The sequence below is a fragment of the Carassius gibelio genome, chromosome B8 (assembly GCF_023724105.1).
Source record: "Carassius gibelio isolate Cgi1373 ecotype wild population from Czech Republic chromosome B8, carGib1.2-hapl.c, whole genome shotgun sequence".
NCBI lineage: Eukaryota > Metazoa > Chordata > Actinopteri > Cypriniformes > Cyprinidae > Carassius > Carassius gibelio.
In genome coordinates, this window is record NC_068403.1 from 22642756 (window position 1) to 22666600 (window position 23845).

General features: G+C 37.5%; 1 protein-coding gene across 5 annotated transcripts; it reads left to right on the top strand.

Moving 5' to 3' along the window:
* Positions 1-88: 88 nt before the first annotated feature.
* Positions 89-23827, top strand: LOC127963358 (dematin). Of its 5 annotated transcripts, none has more exons than XM_052563256.1 (13): positions 4258-4509; positions 14202-14260; positions 17514-17561; positions 17678-17758; positions 17966-18094; positions 18830-18874; positions 20019-20163; positions 20259-20303; positions 20407-20544; positions 20824-20951; positions 22629-22734; positions 23220-23269; positions 23362-23827. In XM_052563256.1, the coding sequence occupies exons 3-13, from the start codon at positions 17547-17549 to the stop codon at positions 23425-23427; spliced, it is 948 nt and encodes a 315-aa protein (XP_052419216.1). In that variant the 5' UTR covers positions 4258-4509; positions 14202-14260; positions 17514-17546; the 3' UTR covers positions 23428-23827. The 5 variants fall into 5 exon arrangements, with proteins under 5 accessions (XP_052419212.1, XP_052419216.1, XP_052419215.1 ...); XM_052563255.1 differs by having other exon boundaries at positions 4259-4509; positions 17681-17758; positions 20395-20544; XM_052563253.1 differs by having other exon boundaries at positions 4262-4509; positions 20395-20544.
* Positions 23828-23845: the final 18 nt, after the last annotated feature.

Sequence of the window (23845 nt, forward strand, 5' to 3'; positions counted from 1 at the left end):
CTCCCTCATTAAAGTGAGAGAGGTCTGGAACACTGCAGATTTTCATTGATTCAGTTCTGTATCGTCTCTCCTGCTGGTGAAGGAACTACGGAGTTTACGTCACTGCCTGAGAACAGCGTTGCGTTAGTTCCGTAGTTACCATAACAACCGAACCATATACGGAAGTAATCACGCAGCGGACGATACAAACCAGCGAATAAGGTATTATTGTCTTTAACAGTTTGTAGTTCTGCAAATTCTGATTTTGAATGCGCATGCAAATGTATTAGGAATACGTATTCACATTTAGAATGTAAAATGGCATGTTGAACACTCAAATATCCTACACACTTGAGACTCGGTCCGTACAATAACTAACTTTTCAATATGTGTAACGTTATAAATAATGGAAGCACCCTAACGAAGAAGATGGCAAGTCCGCGAACATCCGAGCAGCCCCCGCCTCATATTGATCCCACACAGGCGCCGATGGCCTTCGGTAGCTGGGCGATCCCGAGGCTGCTGCTGGAGCTGCAGGACGCGGAGCGGTTCACCCGACAGAGGGCGCTCGCGGCACTCTGCGACCTCGTGCACGACCACGAGCGGGCCTATGACGCTATCCTCAGCGGTAAACTCAGCCTTAAAGGGATAGATCACACACATTTCAATTTTAATTCTGTCATGAAGTACTCACCCTCATGTCGTTCCAAACCTGTAAGACATTTGTTCATCTTCAGAACACAAATTTTTATTTCTACTGAAATCTGCGATGCACTCCCATTGAGGAGTAGGTTTTATGGGTTTGGAACGACATGAGGGTGAGTAATTAATGACAGAATTTTCATTTTGGGTTGAACTGTCCCTTTAAGAAACCCTATTTTCCATTCTAAGAAACAAAATAAATGTCTTTGTTGTTACAGTCAAACATTCTTTCTGTTCTTCATAGGGTGTATGGAAAGACTTAAAGTTTTGCTGCAAGACGAAGATGACTTAGTCAGGGTCAAAACCACTGAAGTGCTTTATGTGCTTGCTTCACACAGCTTGGGGAGGTGAGTCATGCAAGAACTCAAGGGCTGACAATTTTAGTTTGTAAATGTGCTTAGCCTGGCATAGTAGGATATGTGTTATTTATGTCAAATTATGTCAGTATAGGTCACAAATTGAGTATATTGACAGTATGTGGAGTTAGTTGGACCTGAACAAAAAGGAAAATATTTTAGCTATATTTATATTATATTTTTCATGTTTGTTTTATAAATATAAAAACGCACTTGCAATAATTAAATGTACATATTTTTAATATTTATATTTTATAATTTTTTTTAATTAAAATAACATATGCACGCTGAAAATATAATTACTCTAAGGTTTAAAATTTGTAAAATAAATACTTTTATCCAACAAGGATGCATTGAAATTATATTTTATAATGTGAAAAAAGTTTCCACAAAAATATTGTGCAGCGAATATTGTTTTCAACAGTGATAATAATAAGAAATATTTTTTGAGCTGCAAATCGGCATGTTAGAATGATTTCTGAACAATCGTGTGACACTGAAGACTGATGATGCTGAAAAGTCACCTTTAACCTTGCAGGAATAAATAAAATAAAAAAATAAAATAAAATGGAAAACAGTGCAAAAACATTTCACAGTGTTGCTGTTTTTACTGTATTTTAGTGTGTGTGTGTTGGGGGGGGGGGGGGGGGGGGGTTAATACTCTCTTGATGCTTTCATAAATGTAAAGTAAAAGTTTGTTATCTCCAGTAAGAAAAATGGTCTTCTTTTGCCCAAATAATATTTTATAGCATTTTAGATGAAAATCTAATATTAACATTTGCGGGGATATTTTAGAAAAACACTAAAATACCTGCAACAGAAGTTCTTTTTGCCATTTTGACTATTGATTTCTAAAATATTCAGTTTATAGATATGTTTGTTCACACAGAGATGCCTTTTTGAAACTTGACATTGTTGGTCCCCTCACAAGCCTGATTGAGGACCCTGTGAATGCCTGTCGTAAAAACGTGCACCAAGCACTCAACCGGATCGCCGAATTTCCTTCAGGTGACTAATCTTATACTTCTTATGTGGAACGTGTGTTTCAGAAGCTTTTCTTTTGATGAGTCCTCTGTCGTGTCCTTACAGGAGCAGTGTTCATGGTGTCTATGGGGCTAGTGCCTAAACTGGTGCTGAAGGTCTCTGATGAAGAAGAGAGCATCCGTGCTTTAATTCTCTCCACACTGGGCTGCTGTGTGAGTGTGAACGCCCTTCCTGCGCTGGAGAGTGATGCGGTTCCTGTCCTGAGAGACCAGCTCTCTCACCCCTCCCCTGCCATCCGCCGGGCAGCCTCCTCTGCTTTAGTGGGAATCAGGTAACATGGCACACAACTGTCTAGATCAGGTTACGCTCACTAGGGTGAGAGATCAGAGCAGGTATTCTTTTATACATAAATAAGAAACATGCCTTTTTCCTCTCTTAAGTGTGCCTGCAGATGGGAAGATGAAGGTGTGTGAGGAGCATCTTCTGCCCATATTAGTCAAGCTGCTGGCGGATGATGACCGAGGAGTTGTCGCTAATGCTGCAGGAACCATTATGAACACGGCTGTTATCACTAAGGGTCAGCACAAAATCAATGCATTCTTCTACTTTATGAGTCGATGGTGAAGTTGCTCCAAACCTGTATGACGTTTTTTATTTTGTGGAACAGAAATATAGATGTTTTTTTTTAGCAATTGTTCCCTATATTCTTCAAAATATTGTCTTTTCTGTTATAAGGAAGAAAGAAAGTCATACAGAGTCATGAGGGTGAATAAATGATGAGAGGATTTTAATTTGGGAGTAAATATCCCTTTAAAACCTCTAGATGGGGCTACTGTATATGCACACACATTAGATCGGAGGTTTTCAGACTTTTTGATGCCATGGACCTACAAATATATTTGGTCACCTCACAAGGGACCCTCTAAAGGCAGCTAGATACTTTCAATTATAATGACAAAAATGAAAAACAGAAATTTTAAATGAGGTGCTCATCCTGAACAGTAGAGGAGATTCAACTCGAAAAATTAGTTAAGATACTATTATAGTTTTTATTATTATCGATAATTTAAATTAATTTTTATTTATTTATTTTTTTGTTGTTGTAAAGTTTTAATATATGTTGAGAGGTTTTTTTTCATGTTTATAGTTTATTTTAAATATTTCTGTATAGTTTTTATTCTTTTTTTCCATTTGAATTATTTTAGATTAAGTTGAACTAAATGAAAATAACATGTTGCTTTGGCAACTAGCTGAAATAAAAAAAATTACATTTGTAAATATTTTATTTTATTTTAAGTTAAAGTTTAGATTAAAGTTAATATTTAAAACTATAATAACCCTGGTCTACTTAACTTATTTAAAACAATGATGTTTTGACCAGCATCCAGACCATCATCAAGACATTGAAGTGTTTCTAAGGTGTTTTAAATTAACCTTTACAACAGGAAACATTGTATCAGAATCTGATATATCAGAAGTTATAAATTAATTATTATTCTTATGTATTAGATAATTTAGTATTATTCAAATACACTTTTTTTCTCTCTCTGAACTTTCCCTCTCACCCCTTAGCACTCCCTTGTGGCCCTTGGGTCCTGGACCCCACTTTGAAACCCCCTATATTAGATTAGACTAGGCTAGATCTCATTGTCTGTCTGTTTCCAGGTAAGAGCGAGGCTCTGGACGCAGGTGCCATTGCTCCGCTGCTGCAGCTGGTGGTGAGTGAGAATACAGCGGTGTGTGCCAATGCCCTCCGTGCCCTTACAGTCCTGGCAGAGGTTCCTAGGGCCCGGGCCCAGCTGCTGGAGCATGTGCCTCTGCTGAAGACCAGACGAACACACCCCAACACCATCATCCAGAGAGCTGCATCCACGGCCATTGAAGTCATCTCCTGGAGACCATGAGAGAAACAAGAGCTCTCCTCATACCAAGAAAAGAAGGAATTAGCCATACAAAACACACTCATTTTATAAAGGAAAATAAAGTTAGAAGAACAGAATAATATTAAGAATTCTGATGCATGTGACGTTGTTTGTTTAGAATGCAAAATCTGTTACAGATAAGCAGCGCTGCAACTATTCCAACTTGCGTACGTGACTGAAACGTTTCATAAATGTTCATTAATATAGTATAAACGTGATAAACGTATACTGAAAGGCAAGCTATGTGGTTTTGTTTTGGTGTGGTTTAATCCCGCTCCAGTGTGAATGTGCAGTGTCATGTTTTAGTTAAACCCCTCGGTGCGGGGAATGGATTGAACCAGCGGTCAACGGCAGCGAGCGCGTTCTCGCTATCTGTCACACGACATGCGGAGTCACGACAGATAAATATTTGTGGCTGCTATTTGGCAAACAGTCCGAGCGAATACAGGACACGCGCTGAGTTTGGTTTGCTCGCTCCTGGAGTCATATTTGTTTTTGAGGAATTAAGCGGGAGGATTATATCGCGGGTGGAGGCTGTGTATTTTGGGATCATATTTGCTGGATAGGTAAGTTTATATTTCACATACAGTATAGGCCTATCTGTTTGAATAAATTCAAGTGAAATGCTCCAGGATGCAACCGTAGCGAGTGCCTGTCTGTTACTCAAACATCTGTAATGTAGTATAGGTCAGACTACTTATTTAAGTCGAATGGTAATATTAAAGTCATCAAACCGAGGGCATGTTATGGCATAAGAAAATGTGAATCACAAATCGCCACAGGATTGATGTAGTCGGCTAGATCATGGCAGTGGATGAGGCTTTTACATAACACAAGGCGACAGAACCAGAGAACAGGTGCCTATGGCAAGCCATTTCAACACTTAAAGTATCCGTTTCATATGTGACTAGTATTTGCTTTTTACTAGTAAATAATAATAAAGTAACTAGAATCTAATTCAGTTTAAAAAAAAATGATTTTCTGCTATTAATCCCTGTGTAGTGGCAAGTAACCATTCCATTTAAACTGGTGACAAATTGCACATATTTGCTGGTGCTTATTTCAATTTTATTCATGAGACACTAACTATACCAATGTTTACAAGTGTCTCTTTTATTAGCACTAGATACCCATCCTACTTAATAAATACTAGTCTGCCTGGCATCTGACGGCTTGGCAATAGGAATCAAATGTACGTGTTTAGACATAAGTCAGATGTCCAGATATCAAATATGTATGTGATTCAAAACCACATTTAGCGGTGGTTTACAAGAATGCAAAAAAAAAAAATCGATCTTGTGCAGATTTTTGTATTTGCATGTCTGCAACAATAGCCAAACTGTGTCACATGTGAGTAAAAATTAGTATTTTCTGCACCAGCATAAATGCAGCCCATATGAGATAGAAGTATCTATTCCAAATATTAATAGTAACAATTTATATCTCACTATTTTTAAATATGTAATGACAAGTCAAAATCGCTGCTTATTAAAAAAATAAAAAAAACTATTCTCTAGTAGTAACATTATATAGCAAAGCAATAAATGATAAAAATGGACTGCCATAGATGTGTGACACTGATGGAATAAAAAAAAAAAATATATATATATATATATATATATATATATATATATATATACATTTTATATATTCTCAACCATTTTGCATCCTGGTCTTTGAAAACAGTGAATATATTTGTATATGGTGTATTCTTTAGTTGTGTAATTTTATATAACACAAAAATGTTGACACAAACGCTACAGGCTATATCTTATATTCTAAGTTGTAGCTTTGTTTTAAGTGTTTCACTTGAAATCTCAGAGGAATATACAGCGTGTTAATTACCGAGACCATCAGTCCCCTGATCATAAGAGATCTTAATTATCAGTAGCTGATATGCAATAACCTTTCTTTGTATGACAGGTTTCTGAATCCAATTAACTGGTGGCCATTAATACTAAAAACTACTCAAAGTCTGCCTGAGCTCATGAGCAGACATCTGCTTGAGCAATTCAATCAGTTATCTATTTATATGTAACTTTACACCAAACACACACATTTCATGCTGTCTGTTTAATCAGGGCCAGATTATCCACATAGAGTACCTTTGAGAGGATGAAGGTATGTGGCCGATATAATTGAGATCTGTGGATCAATTGACCACATGTAGCAGGCCGTCTGCTTGCTCAAAAGCAGCCATCTGCTGTGATGACTCAGCATCCAGCGTCTTACTGCTTATTAAAGACGTCTCTGAAACCCACTATCAATCACAGACAATAAGCCCTTCACGCACTATGAGGCTGATTCGGTAGGTGTTGAAAAACAGGCTCTTTTTATATAAAAATCGGTGATTGGAGTGCATATGCAACACAATTATACTCTGCAGGGACATGTTTTTGTCATCTCTGATTAAAGCAAGAACCACCGGTGCATGGCAACAGGTTGTCGTGACAGTAGGACCAACTTAATCCTCATCAACAATCATTATTCTTATGCATAAACATAACCTCCGTGATCTGGGATCAGGATGTTGCATGGACGTGTGTTTAGTGAAAACAGTGTTTGGATGAAGTCTGAGATTTGTTTGAAGAGCATGAGCCTGCCTGAGAAGTTCATTCGCCGGATGGATTCAATTACAGCCTTAGGACAGAATAAAGCAAAGATTTATGTTTGAGTCCTTTGTACTCACGCTTCAAGCTTCTTAACCGGAGAGGGATTACATAGGACCCTTCTATAGGATTTTTAATTAAAATGTGACCGACCCCTTTGCAATCTGATAGACCCGTGCAGGGATGAATGGATATGAATAGGAGACGGGGAAACAAGGGTAAGTTGATGGATATGAGAAGGCAGCAAACTATCGCATAGTTGATTTTTTCCATTTATATTAGTTTACAGTCACTGTATTTACAAGAATTGATTTGAGCTTGTATTGACTAAATCATTGGCTGCCTGATTCAGCTTTGATTGAGCGTTTGTAAGGAGTGTCTGACTTTGGCCTGGTGTAATAGCTGGAGATTGATCTCTGAAGAGGGGGAAGATGGTTCCTGCTTGTAGAAAGCAGAGGGATGGAAGATGTGATAAAAATGGAGCCTAAAGAGAGAGAACCCAGAATGCATGGAAAGAGTGTGTCTAGAAAAGTGAACCCTGCAATGTTTCAGAGTAAGAAAAACCAGACCCAAGCAAAAATGAGTTAAGTTAGAGTATCCCTTCAGCTCTAAAAACCTGTATGACCTGTATTACTGTGTGAAAACTATAATTTCAGTCAAATTTAATGGATTCTGATATTGTTTTTTGGCCTCCGTCTACTCATTTTATGAGCAAAATCATATGTGATGACATGATAAACATTGAAAAATATTTTTCAGGTTTACCTTTTGATCATTTGCTCACTCTCATATCATTTCAAAACCTGTGCAACACCAAATGAAGATATTTTAAGTCAGTGGGGTCTAAACAATTTTGGAGCCGGCTAATTTTCATTGTATCAACACAAAGCAAAAGTCATTCCTCAAAACAGAAAAGAAGAAAGAAACTCATACACGTTTGGAATGACATGAGGGTGAGTAAATGATGACGGTATTTAAATTTTGGGGTGAGCTATACCTTTGAAGCACTCTACAGGTGATGGATTTGTTGTTGAGAATACAGGTGTTTTTTTTGTTTTTTTTGAGAAAATACATAGGCCTGTGTCATACAGGTGAAAGGTCACAGGATAGCACTCGCCACAGATAGATTAAAGCTACACCTCTGTGCCTGTAAACATAACCTGCTCTGTTTAGAGGATGTGTTGACCAGTGGTGCAACAAGACTGTGATATTCAAATAAAAGCCAAACAAAAGGTCATGAGTTTTCTTATAAAATTAAGATCAAGGTAAACATACATGGCATTTGTTTGTTTCGTTCTATGAAACTGTCTTGAAGCATGTCTCCTGACTGTGTGTGTGTGTGTGTGTGTGTGTGAGCAGGTCACACTGTAGCCTCACTTATCTCTCACAGCAGCTTGCCGGTCATATGGTTTTGCTGAACTGAGATAAGTATGTTCCCTCTGAGATGAGACACAAGGATCTGTTTTGGGGGATGGACTGACTATGTCAGACAGCAAATAGAGACAAACATGTTATGAAAGCAGGATTTACTGCACAATTTCCAGAAAGTTATCATATACAGCTAGCTCCACTAGTGTAGCTAGCCTGATTTTGGGCTTTAAAAGATTCATTATTATTGTTTTGGTTTATAGTAATTCTTGTGATTGGTTGTTAAGTTGGAATTGTTGGGAAACTGTCTGAATTTTTAAATCAGTGACGCTTGATCACAGAATCCACAGAGTAACTGAAATAATGCTGGTATTGCTATTGCTAATTATTATTATTATTTATTTATTAATGTAACCAAAATTTTGGAGCTTGCTGGTTCCAGACTGTCTGGTATTAGGTATGGACATTTTTTAATTAATCTTTGTGCAATTAACATTGTTAAACCAGTAGGTGGCGACAAGTTACTGTCTTTATGAATGAGTCATTGAATTAGTCACTCAACCAATTCAATCAAAAATCATTATTCCTCTACCTTGAAGCTTACATTTTACATAAATAAAAAGGGGCCGTTCACACAGAATGCATTTTTGTATTTCACTGTGCTTTTTCATTGTAAACATGTGCTAGTCAGACATTTTTTGACACTTTTCCTCATGTTTTTCCTCATGCACGACGCCTGTCCTTAACAGGCAATGCTACTTTTAAAAATGGCTTTTCTGCATTTTTTTCCTATTCCACATTCTGTGTAAATGGCCCTAAAGAAAGTAGCTGCACACGCAGGACTGAACACAGCATATATAAACCATCTTAACCACAGATATGCTCTTAAATAAGGCTCTTACCTTCAATGCAGTATTTATATCCTTGGTATCCCGTGGTGCTGTTGGCCGGAGGACTGTAATGTGTTTCAGTGTTTTATGCCCCGTCCTGCTGCCAGTACAGCGTCCTAACACAATAAAGCCAAAATGGATGCTTCCATAAACATCCATCAGTGGGGCCATTAGCTTTCAAATCCACACTCATGTTTCAGTTTTGTCTCATACAAATTTGGCAGAAAAAACGCCCACATACCAACATTGCTAACAACACACTTGAAGCAGCTGTACTTGTAATGAATATAATATCTAAATAGGTTTTCACACATATACACAATAACAACACGCTCATGAACAAATGAATTCAAACAGGCATCATCCAATAAATCTATGCAGAGTGCCGCCCATGTGCAACAGCACAATGGCTGGGCTCAAAACACTTAATCCCTCACATTATGTGTGTGTGTGTGTGTGTGTGTGTGTGTGTGTGCGCCAGAGAGAGATGGCGCTTCACAAAACCAGGCCCACACACATGGTCCAGCCTGCTGTCTGCAATAACATGAATTGTTATGAGGGCAATAACAAGAGCATTGCTTATTGTTGTATTCTTTTATCAAATGAAAAACATGCTTTATGAGTCTCTGCAAACATTTTATAACAACAAACTGTAAAAATTAGCGTAATAGTTTGTGAAAGGGTGCATGGATTAAAAATTCTGCTTGATACCATTTTAATTATTTTATAGCCAATAATGTATAAATGATTGATATTAAAGTTCTGTACTGTTTTGTCAACATAAATTAAAAATACAACACTTACGCAAGTTAGTGTGTTAGTATTACAAATATTAATACTATTACATATTTAGTAGCTATTGAAATACTACTAGTAATTTGCAGGTCATTTAATGTAGTAAAGGTAATGTACAGTTACTTTCTTAGCGTATATAACGAATTATTGTACATTAATTTATGGTTAATATTAAAATTCTAGATTATTTTGTCTAAATAAATTCAAAATGAAATACTAAAGCAGCACTGAATTCAAGCATCACAATATTATAATATTGTAATGGATTCTAAGAGTGTCAGATTTGCCAGTATTGCAGATTACATTAAAGATTACACGTTTAAATTTTAGTAATAATTAAAGAATTACTGTTTATATAGATTGAATGAGCGGTCAATGATGCAAATGTAATGTAAAGTTAACCCAGAAAACCCTAGTTCCATGTAAAAGTGCTAAAAAACCCACTTAAAAACTGCATAGTAATGCCATGACAGCCACCAACAGCACTTTGACCCTTGTGGCATGTTTTCTACAGCAGCCACCATTCATCTTATCTTTAGGAAATGTGAAAATCTAGTTGTAAAGTTAGCAGAGCAATATGCTCCAAAGTTTCACAGTGACAGTAATTATTACAGATGATCAGTAATGATATCCTATCAGTGACTGATTTGGAGCTTTGTCAGTAAAAATGTCAACTCCATCTCTGCCTCAACACAGACCTCTGCCTTTGCATGAGTGTTTAGTGCATCCATGTGCATATACTGTACAAGTGTCTGATTTCCCTCGAGGATACTGACATGCCTGGACCCCTCTTTTGATTTCAATATTTAAGAGGTGTGTACTTTAATCCATATAGGGTATTTTCTTATTAATTTTCCCCTTTTGCACTTTATGTTTCAATGAGACCCATTGCCACTGATGTATTAAATCAAGCTCCTAGCCATGCATCCTGCATGTCCAAACATTTGTGCAAAAAAAGAGTAATTTTATACAGCACATTGAATTCAGGCATGGTACTGTAATAGGATGCTACCTTTGGAGTAAGTCACTACCTGAAATTTCATCCCTAGATATTAGACAGTCAACTGTAAATGGTATTTTTGGAAAGTGGAGCATTTAGAAAAAGCAGCAACAAAGCAGAAGACCAAGTAAAGTCACAGAATAGGGTTACTAAGTGCTGAGGCACATATTTAAAGCTCTGCTGATTTTATAGCTGAAGACTGGTATTAATGTCAGCAAAAACTGTGTGGCAGGAGCTTTGTGGAATGGGATCCAGGCCTCCAGACTAACATTTGAGAGCAGTCACACAGCTCCACTTAGTTCTGCAGATGGTGACGCCGGGAGCAGATTTGGTAGGGCTGGTGGTGGTTTGGGGGGTATTAGAAATAAAGAGAATTTAATCATAAATTACAATTGTTTTGCATTAATAAGTGCAGTAACTAATAATATTACACATTTATTTTTTGTTAGTACACATTTAAAAGTAAAGCACTAAGCTTGAGTTGGGAAACATACAAAACTTATGTGTTCCCCTTTGCTACGTGTAAAAACTGTGTTTGTTTATGCAAAATATAGTTTGGTCATCCAATTAAAAATACCAGTTAAATGGGGTATTTTTAGAGCTTTGAAGTGCTGGGAATAGTTGTGTGAAAAGCTTTAAAGACACTGAACTGAATCATTGAAGTGGATCAACATTGAATTTCTCTCTCCAAAGGTTGTACAAACTGAAATCAATAATGTAATATCATTCAACTAGGCCTATTTTTGCCACAACACTAGTTATAGTTAGCCTTGCTATTTCTGGATTTCTACATCGGTGAAGTTTTCCTGTTTATAACAGAGAATTCTGTGTAGAATGCATCTCATTAAATCACAAAGCAAGCTTAGGTTGACCAGGTTGTTTGCACTGCACTGTGCTCAGTTATTTGTCTGAGCTGATAAACGGAGCACACTGCACAGTTCAAATGAGTAGCACTTTTGTAATGCATATGTTTCGTTTGCTTTGGTTTTTTTTCATATGCAGCACTTATGAGTTGAGCAATGCAATGCCGTGGTCACACATGTGCAACCGCTCGCAAAATGTACTCGCACTGTTTTGCCTTGGTAAACTTTATACACTTTGACACCTTTTACAACAATGTTTTAGCAACATCTGTGAAACCATTGTGTTTTGAGTCATTTTACTAAATGCAATTTGTCCTCCGGCTGAGTTCAGTTTGACTTTGAATCTGTGTCTCACCAGAGCACAGATTCAGTTACATCAGCAGAAAGGTCATATCTGAGCTGGAAAAAGTTACGTTTATATATTTTTAATATAATATATGTATTAAGTATAAATCATTTTATGAAAGCAAACATCCCATTCCTACTCTTTCCCCATGTTTTCTTGTCCTATCTCGCCTCAATATGAATTGGCAAAAAGGCCAGTAAGAGCATGCATCTCTGTGTAGAGAGTGACTAGATTGTGCTCGTTTCTGATGTGTGGACTGCGAAGTCGCGTTTGCCATAGCAACGGATCCGATGTTACATAATGCAGTAGGAATAGGAAGAAGGCGAGAGGCCTGGCTGGCTTAATGTGGGAGATGCAGAGGGATATTTTTAGGATTCTCGTGTTCTTCCTCCTCTATTGCACTGCAAGTGATGCAAGCAGGACGCAGATGAGGACGGAACAGGGCACACACTGAGCTGCGTGTGTTTGTACAGTATCATCCGTTTTTGAGTGACTGTTGACATTGCTGTCGTAAATATGACACCATATGAACACAAAGATAAGCACATCTTGCAATGACTCTGCATTGCCTTATATTCGTACAGTGAAGCACCAGTACATCATATTACATAGGGAAGCAGGTTATATTAGTTCCATATCACTTTTTAGCCGATTTGTAAAGCTTCATGCTTTTGGAGGGTTTTTCCTCCATGAGTCAAATCAGCTGAGCTACATTGGTCTTGGAGCATCTCTCATCCGTCTTAGATGTTGTCTGCTGTTTTGTCTCCAGAGACCAGACTTGGTTTTCCACTAGATAGGAGAGCACAGGGACCGTCTAGCTATACATAATCTGGGAGAATAGCTGCTCTTTGAACGAAAGCTGTGATAGGCCTGCCCTGTTCATCCATCTGTGCTGGAGAACACAGAGGTTTTACAGAGATGTGAGATGTCAGACTGTGTTAGCTAAAACACAAAAGCACCACGCTAGGGTTTCTTACATAAGTCTTCTTTAAAGGTGAGTGTGATGACTAAGTTGTTCCCTGATAGAACTGCGGCATCACTGAGATTGTGCTGTAATGGAAACTCACCGGACTTGTTCGAATTCTCCTCACCTCTTCTTTCCAGTGTGGCTTCATGGGAAAAATTGTATGTAATGTGGCTGAATCTGCCTGATTAGGATACACCAGTAATTTTGAGGGTCAGCAAAAGTAGAAACAGTTCCTTAAAAGTATAATTCACCTTTAAAATGTAAGATTCGTGATTATTTTTGCCCACTACTGATATCTTGATTTTTTTTTCCAATGAATATTTGTTCACTTTGGAAACATGAACTCCTCTTTAAGCTATGTTTAAATGAAAAAAATAAATAGAAAAGCCTGCAAAACTGCCATAAAACAAAAAGTCTGGAGATAAATATATATTTTAAGACATTCCCATTCTAGTGCAAGGCCAAAGTTCATGATGCGTGAATAATTGAGTGATTTTTACATTTTGTGTGAATTCAGAAGGATCAATAACTCACAGACACTGCCTGAAGACGAGCACTTTAGAGAACAGAGCACCATCATTCTCATTCACAATCACTGGCTGCCAAAGATTATCATGTTTGCTTCGAATCTAATTTATGGAGTACTTAAATAAAAGGCTTTATATTGTTTGTTTTGATTTTAAAATAGCTTACTCCTAAATTAAAATGTACTCAGCCTCTGGTCATCCAAGATGTTTGTTTTTTCATGGGAGCAGATTTGGAGAAATTTAGCATTATATTAGATTCTCAGCTATGGATCCTCTGCAGTGAATGGGTGCCGTCAGAATGAAACATTTAAAACATTTATAAAGCTGCATGTTTGACTTTGAAATAAATCCTAATCCATCATTAAGATGTTTTGATATTGAAACTGTTGGTTCCATCTTAATATAATTGGTTTCTTCAGTGAAAAGTCATGTCTTCTTCTAGAGAGATATGCACAGATCAAGCACTGTTTAAAAGCAAAAATTGTCCATAACAGTCCTGAACAAATATGTTGGTGGATCTTGATATGAGAGGACGACAGAGAATGGACATTTTAACTTGAGGAAGCATTGTTGTGGGTTTTGGACTGGTGTTTTGTCTGATGGATTTGTTACTTCACAAGGCATTAATGTTGTGATTATTACTTAAGGATAATTATGATGTTTTTATCAGCTGTTTGGACTCTCATTCTGACGGCACCCATTGGTGGGCATGTGATGTAATGCTACATTTCACACAATCTGGTCTATTGAAGAACTTTTTTTTTTTCAAGCAAATGTAAATTTCAGGATGAATAACTCCTTCAACGCTGAATTCAGTTCACCGAACCATTTTTGCTTGAGGTTGAACTGCCATGTGGTGATGAGTAATGAAATCCTGTATCTGGGTGTTTCAGGACTGGTGTAGGGCGAGGAGCCCTGTAGATGTGTGTCATGAAGCTTCTCACCGCCTGAGGTAAGAGTTCACTCTTCTGTCCTTCTTATTCACTCTGTCATTCACATTCTCACCTATATTATATTTGTATTGAAAGCACTGCTAGGTTACAATGCTGGGTTAAATACAACCCAGCCCTGGGCAAAACATGGACAAACCCAGCGATTGGGATGTTTTGACCCAGCGGTTGGGTTACTGCCCAAAAGGTTTGGTTAAACATTTAACCCAGCTGTTGGTTGAAAACCCCAGTAGCTCGGTCTGTCCATATTTTTCACAGTGCAGGGTTGTTTCGTAACCCAGCATTTTTTTGAGTGTATGCAGTTATTTTTGCTTTAGATATATTTTCCATAAAAATCCAGAAAAAAACTTTTTTTTCTACTGGTCTATGAATTAAATGGATGAATAATGAGGGCAGATAAAAAAATAATAAAAATAAAAATTATTCATTTATTTATTTATTTTTGTGTAAATCTGCTTCTAGCCAATGAAATTTGTTCATTAAATCTAAATGTAAATGGATTAAAAGGACAGTTCACCCAAAAATGAAATTTCTGTGACTTACTTTCTTCTGTGTAGCAAAAAAAAATATTAGATATATATTAGACCCCATTAACTTTCGGTGTTTGTACAAAATTACACAAATCGTCTTTTTTTTCAGAGAAGAAATAAGGTTATGATGGTGAACAAATGGTTTTTGGGTGAACTACTGTACACCTGTAAAAAAAACTGATTATAAACAATGAAATAACGTTTATCTGTGTTATTTTATCTTTTTTTAAAGAGCCAGTAAGATGAAAATTCTAAGCTTCCTATCACTGTTTATAAGTCCTGTACATTAGGTTTAAATCCATCCAAGGTTAAAAAACATTGTCATTTTGTCAAAATATCATTTTAAAATTACCTCAATTCTCAGAGATCCCCAAACGGTTCGCGCGAACCTGTTCAAAATATTCAGTTTCTTAAACCCCACCTTTCGGTAGCATACTGTGTTCTGATTGGTCAACTAACATAGTCAGTTTGGATTGGTTGTTCCGCACACAACTTCACGGTAAACTATGCGTTAGCATCTGTTTGGGGTGAATAATGTTTTATTCCTCTCACCGCGAAGCAAACAGTAAAATAAAAAACTTGAACAGTCTCGCTGCTTTTTCTTCTGTGTGGGTGTATTCAAGCCGCGCTTCAGTTTGAATCTGAATAGCGCATTCAGCGCGGGGGCGTGCTCACATAACGAAGGGAGACATGAAAAACAGACATCGCGTTGTTTTCATATGGATTACTTTATCACAGAATATCTGTTAGCAGCACTTGTTACACTTCATTTTAATGACGTGTTTGTAAATGAAGATCAGCACAAACAAAGGCAGCAGACAGCACACATACTGATAAGATGCTTGGGAGAAAACAAACACATAACTTCATAATCATACTTCGCGTTGTGATTCGGAGATGCTCATTGGTCTAAATAAAGTTGGTAATGAACCCTCTTTTATGGCCAAACGCTTTGAAAATCCCGCTGTACTCACCGAGATTAGAAAAGCAGTCATCAGTGAAATGTTGTGAACACAAAAGGGATTTGTTGTACTGCTCTGGTATTGTGGTAAAAATTAATTTTAGCCATTGGGTCTTCTGATCTTCAATCTTTGGCAGTGAAAATAAAACAAACTTGCCTTTACAATTAAAAACACACTGTCTCCTCGACATGATGCTCTCACACCAAACAGAGCGTCTGTGTGTGGGGGTGGGGGGGGGGCAGGTCAGAGTTTTGTTTCTCCCAAGACGGTAGGCAGAGATTATTATGCAAAGTGTTCCTAGTGACGTACATAGAGATGGGCAAAAGATTTGAAATTGTTTACACTGATGGACAGCTACATCATACACTGTAATACAGGTAATTTTTGATTTCCCATCTGTGTGGCTCTTTAATGAACCAAAAATAATGTTTTTAGTATTGGGATGAATAAAAGCTGTAAATAAACTGTTATTGTAGTATTCTGTGCTTTTCTGCTAAACCTCAGTCCCAATACTATCCCTGATCTTGCTCATTTTAGAAGACTGTTAGGATTTGTACACTTGACATAGTTCCTTGATAAATGGGGGAAGAGAGTCACAGTCGTCTCATCTGTCACGCTATCCGTCTGTGCTGACTGCAGGGATGTAATGTGCTTTATCATCCCTCTCCATCTCCATCACATCCCTCCCCCATCCTTCTCTTTCTCCATCCATCCGTCTCTCTTTATCCGTATCCGCCCTCCCCCCTTCTCTGCCACCCAGGCCACTGTGTTCACATCCGAGTCTGGATCTCCTTCTCTTCTCACACCCTTCCCAAAGTAAACATGGTTTACTCTTTCATCGGACACGTCGATATGTTTTACCTCAGATTTATTTACTTCTATTGGTTTAATTTGGCAGTAAGAGTCCTGTTTAAGTGATTATGGAAACTGTATTTATATTTATATGATTGGTTAGTTTATGACATTCATTAATACTTTTTAGTGCTAATTAATAGTTTGATATCAGCCCTTCTTTGCTCAGGGAAATGGTGGTCTGCCTCAAATCGTGTCTATTAAAGATATTCAGAAATGGGTTTGAGGCAGGCAGTTGCAAGTAAATGACATGATCATTTGAGATGCATAAGAGATATAATTTGTGATATTCCTTTCCCATGAGTTTCTTTGACTATCTATTGATTGTTTCGTTTTTTCTTTGTCAAATCCTGAATAACCCTAACCTGAAACCTACCATACAACTGAGAACGCTCTCTGAGCTCCTAATCGAATACATCAGTAACAGAAATCCATTCAGACCTCTGTCCATCTTTAAAACCACCACACAGACAGGGTCAAGGGGATTGTTTGTGGGTGTATGTATGTGCACATGTGTGTTTGTATAACGCACCAAAAATATCTGGAGCATATGGGACCATTAAGATCACTTTGAGCATTTTTATCTGTATTTCTGATACGAGCCCTCCAGTCACTTCCTTTATTTTTTGCAATGTTTTTATTGTACAAGCACGCTATAGGGTTATTTTTCAAAGGAGTGGGAGATGTGTCCTTTTCAGCTGAACACAAAAACTCACACGATGCTAGAATGAAGCTTTTGTATGGAAGTCCATCAGAAAAGCCCAGAGAAACCCCATCATTGTGCTCATAGTCCACTGACTGCAGAGGTTTTAAGGTCCTCCTTACACTGCTAACTTCTCTGTACTGTGTGTGTATTAGTGAACTATACGATCTCCCAGCCATCTGACATCAAAGTTTCTTCTTTTTCACAGTGACCTCATAAAAGGAGCACTTTCTCATTCAAAATGATGATGCATAAGGTAATCAAAATCCTTTTTTTCATATCAGATTTATTATTTGTTCATAGAATAAAACATAAAACACTGGCAGGGTTGATGTGATGTTTGACCTTTGACCTGTGTGTGTTTGTGAACAGCAGTCGGCCCGTACCTCGCCGGGTAGTGTTTGTTCTCTGCGTGGAGGAGCTGTTCCTGGATCCCCGTCGGTCACAATAGTGGTGTGTACTGCAGCAGTGCCTGCTGGGATACGATTACCACATCAGATTAGACTTAACTAGGCCCACACACAGTCCACTTAACATCTCGATTGTAATAGAGAATACAGTCGATCCAATTACATTCAAGGACTAGAACTAACTGTAATAATAACTGTGTCTCAAAACTGTAGCACAAATGTAATTCTTTCATATTTTGGATTAATACAGGCCAAAATGGACAATCAAGTGATTGGATATAAGGATCTAGCAGCTATACCTAAAGACAAGGCTATCCTGGATATAGAGAGGCCTGACCTGATGATGTACGAGCCCCACTTCAGCTATTCACCCATGGAGGTAATATATACTGCAGATTTGCTGTTTTAAAACGCAAGGGTCAGTAAGATTTATTTTAGAGAAAAGATGCATTAAATTAGTTCAGTTTTTTATTTATCAAGCAGCACAACTGTTTTCAGCATTGATATCAGAAATGTTTCTTGAGCAGCAAATCAGCATATTAGAATGATTTCTGAAGTAATGATGTAATGATGCTGAAAATACATGGAATAAATTACATTTTAAAATACAATAAATTAGAAAACGTGTTTTTCCGTATCACTCAGTATTACTGTTTTTAGTTTATTTTGTTCAAAGTAGCCTTGGGAAGCATCATACACTGTCAAAAACAATACAACTTTGAGCTATAATGTATAATGACTCTCTATTTTGGTCATCGTCTCATAGACTCGCAGCTGTTGATCTGACAGATTTTCATTCTGTAATACACTCTGTCTGTCAGCGTGTGTGTTGTGTTCACTGGTTTGTTTCCTGCTGGGTGTGATGTCTCGCCATCAGAGCGCCTGGACAGAGATCAGCACACACACACACACACACACACACACACACACACACACGTCATGTTAGCTCGGCTCTCCCACTGAAATGTCCTTTGTTGTTTTCGCTGTAATGGAAGCTTTACGCTTCATTAAGTCTGTAAACCTGTCTGTGGAAATGTCTGGATATCTCACTTACTGCCAACAACTGACCTCCCTTCCCCTCTTTCTGTCTGTATCTCTCTTTGTCTGTCTCTAGAGGTCATTATCTCCTCGTTCAATCTCCCCTCCTCCATCTCCAGAGGTAAGTAAGTTGCTATGAAAATCACAAATATGTCATATACATTTTAATATATGCCATGACATGAGGTTTTTTTCCAGTCAGATTAGAGGACCAGAAGTAAATGTTTGTTAAATGGAAAGAAGGTAGTTTGCAAATAACATAACCATTTAGGTTACAAATTATGTACATTATATTATACTTTGTTGTCAGTAAGATTTTTTAATGTTGTTGAATAAAGTCTCTTATACACACGAGGCTGCGTTTATTTGAATAAAAAATACAGTAAACACTGTAATTTTTTGAATTATTTAAAATAACTTTTCTATTTTAAAATATTTTAAAATGTCATTTATTTCTGTGATCAAAGCTGAATATTTAGCAAGCATTACTTCAGTCTTCAGTGTCACATGATCCTTCAGAAATCATTCTGATGTGATGATTTGCTGCTCAAGAAACATTTCTGGTTATTATCAATGTTGAAAATAGTTGTGCTGCTTATTATTTTGTAGAAACCATAATACTTTGTTCAGGATTCTTCAATGAGCAGAAATTACAAAAGGCAGCCTAAATTTGAAACAGAAATCTAAAGTCGTTTGACTTTTGATCAGTTGAATGTGTCCTTGCTGAATAAAGAGTCTGATTAATATGCGAAAACTCTCTAACCACAGATGTGTGAATGGTTGTAAAAAATGTAAAACCTAAATAGTCTAAATAACTAAAATACAGTTGTGACAAATTCATTTTATTTTATTTTTTCTCTTTTTTTCCTGTCAATATGAGTTAATGAACATTATGAATAATAATTCCAAAATTAGACAAATGTTATGGAAAAACAGCTTTTAAAATAGTCAGGATATAATAAAAGTGATATTTGTAAATACTGTATATTTTTTAAATACTGTTTCATTTTCACTGAGTAATGCACAAGGTTTTCTTAAATACATATAGCTCAATATATAAATTAAATAAACTATATGAAGGGAAGTTTGGGGTTCCCCTTTCTAAGCTCTAAAACCCTTTTGAAAATCAGATCAGCGTTGAAGTCATAATCCACAGAGGTCTTGCATCACACCAGGTTCAGGGACCAAACCATCTCTTTTATAATCTGCTGTAGAGTCTCTCTGCATGATTCTCATTCCCACAGTCCTTCTACGTGTAATTCCAGAGCAGTCTATCAAAGGATGTCTATCAGAGGGATTGGTCAGAGCCCAAGTCATCAGGCAGCTCGTCTCCAGCGTCCACACAGCTGAGTAAAAGCATCACCGTCAGCACTAAAGTCCCACACCAGCAACAGCACTTCCACAGGCCAGGTTAGGTACTACAGCACCTCACAAACACAGCCAACACACCTCATTCAACATCAGACTCTTAAAACTAAACTAAACTACCTCACTTGTCCTCCTAGACAATGGAACCAACATATACAAGAAGCCACCAATATATAAACAAGGTATGAAACCTCAGCACTGCTCTTGAGTTTATATCGAATTCAGTGTAATTCTGGAGCATTCAGACGTGTCTGTGTATTTGAATGGATGTAGATGTCTCAGCAGCTGTTCCACACAGTAAACACATTGAGGATTTAATCATCGAGTCTTCAAAGTTTCCCGCCGCACAGCCTCCAGACCCCAACAAGCCCTCTAAGATAGAGACGGACTACTGGCCCTGCCCTCCCTCTCTAGCTGTTATCGGTAATACACTCATGAATATTCATGAGATGATACAGCATATTATAAGGTTTTTTATAATTCATTATGCATTCATTATAATGCCTTAAGAATACCCTTATAATGTATTATAAATACGGGCTTCATAGAAAGTGTTACCAAACTTCCCTCTGGGCAGTAATGCATTTAGCTAGATGCTAATGCTAGCAGCACAGTATCAAGGCCTAGTTTGTTGATGTGGTAGGTGTTCATCGAATTGTTCTTTTACACTCTATACCTCACGGTCATGTGTTTGCATCACAGAGAAAGAGCGGAGGAAGAGTGTGGTGTCCAGGGTGGCTGAGGGAGAGGAGGGTGAGGAGGATGATAAGTATGATGACAATGAAGACATGTGGAGACTTCGGCAAATGCAGAAACAAGAGCTCAACAAGGTGTTTGTCCCTAAAATGATCTTATCTGTAAACATACAGTGACGTGTCAAGCAGTTTCGTGAAGTTAAATTATTCTAAATCGCATTTTTATTATTATTTAAATAAATTAATCATTTTACTCTGCAAGACTGCATTAAAGGGTTAGTTCACCCAGATAGCAAAATTATGTAATTAATAACTTACCCTCATGTTGTTCCAAACCTGTAAAACCTCAGTTTTTCTTTGGAAAACAGTTTAAGATATTTTAGATTTAGTCCGAGAGCTGTCAGTCCCTCCATTGAAGCTGTGTGTACAGTATACTGTCCATGTCCAGAAAGGTAAGAAAAACATCATCAAAGTAGTCCATGTGACATCAGAGGGTCAGTTAGAATTTTTTGAAGCATTGAAAATACATTTTGGTACAAAAATAGCAAAAACAACGACTATATTCAGCATTGTCTTCTCTTCCGTGTCTGTGTGAGAGAGAGTTCAAATCAAAGCAGTCTGGATATCCAGTTCGCGAACGAATCATTCAGTTCACCAAATCGAACTGAATCGTATTAAACGGTTCGCTTCTCTAATACGCATTAATCCACAAATGACTTAAGCTGTTAACTTTTTTAATGTGGCTGACACTCCCTCTGAGTTCAAACAAACCAATATCCCGGAGTAATTAATTTACTCAATCAGTACACTGTCTGAACTGCTGTGAAGAGAGAACTGAAGATGAACATCGAGTCGAGCTAAATAACGAACAATAGACTGACTCGTTCACGAGTGAAGAACCGGTTGCAGCGGTGTTCGGATCACCAGTAGTTCTTTCAGACAGTTCGATTCAATAAACCATTGAAGAAAACGGTTCACAGATTCTTTTGTGCTCAACATAATGGCGTCGTTGGCGATGATTGCAAAGCCTTCGGTTTACCCACGCTCATAACACTAGCACAGAATCAGTTCAGAATCAATCACCAAAAGAATCAGTTTAGTTCAGACGCTCTGTGTGTCGGTCTGCTTCACACTGAATCACACGTGCAGTATCATCAGCTCCTCGGTTCTTGACTCGTGAATGAGTCAATGTTTTGTTTGTTATCTGGCTCGGCTTGGTGTTCAGCTCTCGGACTAAATCTAAAATATCTTAAACTGTGTTCCAAAGATAAACGGAGGTCTTACGGGTTTGAAACAACATGAGGGTAAGTTATTAATTACATAATTTTGCTATCTGGGTGAACTAACCCTTTAAATGAAGAAAAAGTGAAAGTTAAGACATTTATAGTTACGATAAAAAGATTTCTAATAAATGTAGATTTTTTTTACTTTCTGTTAATTTAAGAATCCTCTTAAAATGTTAAAAAGTTTTTGACATTGATAATATATTTTAATAATGATCACGATACGTTTATATACGACGGTTGAACAGTAGTGTGCATGCAGTTTGTTCCTGTTCTGTTTTTCTTAAACCTTGTTTTTTTTTAAGAAACCCAGGCTAAAGGTATATTGGGTTGGCTCTTATTTGTGAGATGTTTTATCTCACTTGACCTTCAAGTGAAGGCCACAGCTGGTTTCAAATGAAGGACAGATCTGTAGGGATTCTTGCATTCCTTGTCGAAACAGGGAGCCAAGCTGATCAATTCAGTCTCTCAGTCTGGGTATAATGTTTCAGTGTCCACCTCACCTCTGATTCTCTTTCTCTCTTCACAGATTCAATCCAATCTAGGAAAATTGATACTGAAGGAGGAGATCGAAAGCTCAGCCCCCGTGCGAAGGAAAACGCGGTCTCTGCCCGACAGGACACACATGCAACTGGGTACATTTCAATGTGTTTGTGTGCTTGTCACTGTGTGGACGTGATTTCTCATAAGGAATCACAGAACAGAAAGATCCTCAGAGATAAGAAGCATTACTGACAGCAGCTGTTGTGTACTGGACGTCTGAGTCAGTCTTTCCACCTGCGATCAGAGCTAATGCACCGCGGACTAATAATCTGAATCAAATGAGAGTTTATAGGTCTCTAAGGGAAAGGTCAGAGTCTAGAGAACTCAGTTTGAACCGTTTTGATTATTGCATTATACTTTGTATTGTTGTGTGGCACTGAAAATGGATGTGATTGTGTAAATCACAAAAGCCAGTTGACCTTGTACTTACACTGGCCTCTTCTGGTTGAAGAGATGCACTGCTTACACACGACACAAATCCCTAATAGAAAGCGTGTTGGGTTCAGCATCATTGCTTGATTATTTGAATGCTATTTGTGTCACTGCATTAACATGTGTCTTCTTTTCTTTTGCGTAGCCTCCAAATCGCCCTCATTTCCTTCCTACAGTAAGACTGGCCTGACTAGGGTGAGAGAATGAAATCTTTTTTGATATGTCAGCTTTGTGAGATCCATCTTTAATTACGCTGATTTAATTAGTCTGCTCTTTGTGTGTTACAGCTCCAGTCTGCAGAGTTCTCCTCTTCAAACAGTGATAAAGGGACTCAAAGTAATTTTGGATTATGATATTTCTATTCTGTTCTGTTCTGTACAGTTTTTCGCATTTGATACACTTCAGTCAGAGTATTAAGAGTCATAATTGTATTCTATTCTATCCTAATAGTGGAGCAATTTTGTCAGGTTTATTTTTACTTCAATTAGAGCACCAGTATTAAGGCATAATTCTATTTTATATATGTATATATATATATATAATTTATTTTTTCAATTTGTTACACTTCAGTCAGTGTCATTATCAAGAGTCATAATTTTATTCCATTCTATTCTGTAAGAATACAGCCATGTTTGCCGTGTTTGTCTGAGATGTATTCAGAGTTTCAGTATTATAAGCACTCATCTCTCTTCTCTCTATCTAATAGTAGAGTGATTTAATAAAGAGTCATGTCATATTTATTTACACTTCAAACAGAGTCCCAGTTTTAAG

Bases quoted from the DNA above. Each gene is read 5' to 3' on its own strand.
- LOC127963358 (XM_052563252.1), top strand. From the start codon at position 409: ATGGCAAGTCCGCGAACATCCGAGCAGCCCCCGCCTCATATTGATCCC. The intron at 1,029-1,926 runs GTGAGTCATGCA...TTGTTCACACAG, and splicing joins GCTTCACACAGCTTGGGGAG to AGATGCCTTTTTGAAACTTG. The intron at 2,599-3,686 runs GTCAGCACAAAA...GTCTGTTTCCAG, and splicing joins CACGGCTGTTATCACTAAGG to GTAAGAGCGAGGCTCTGGAC.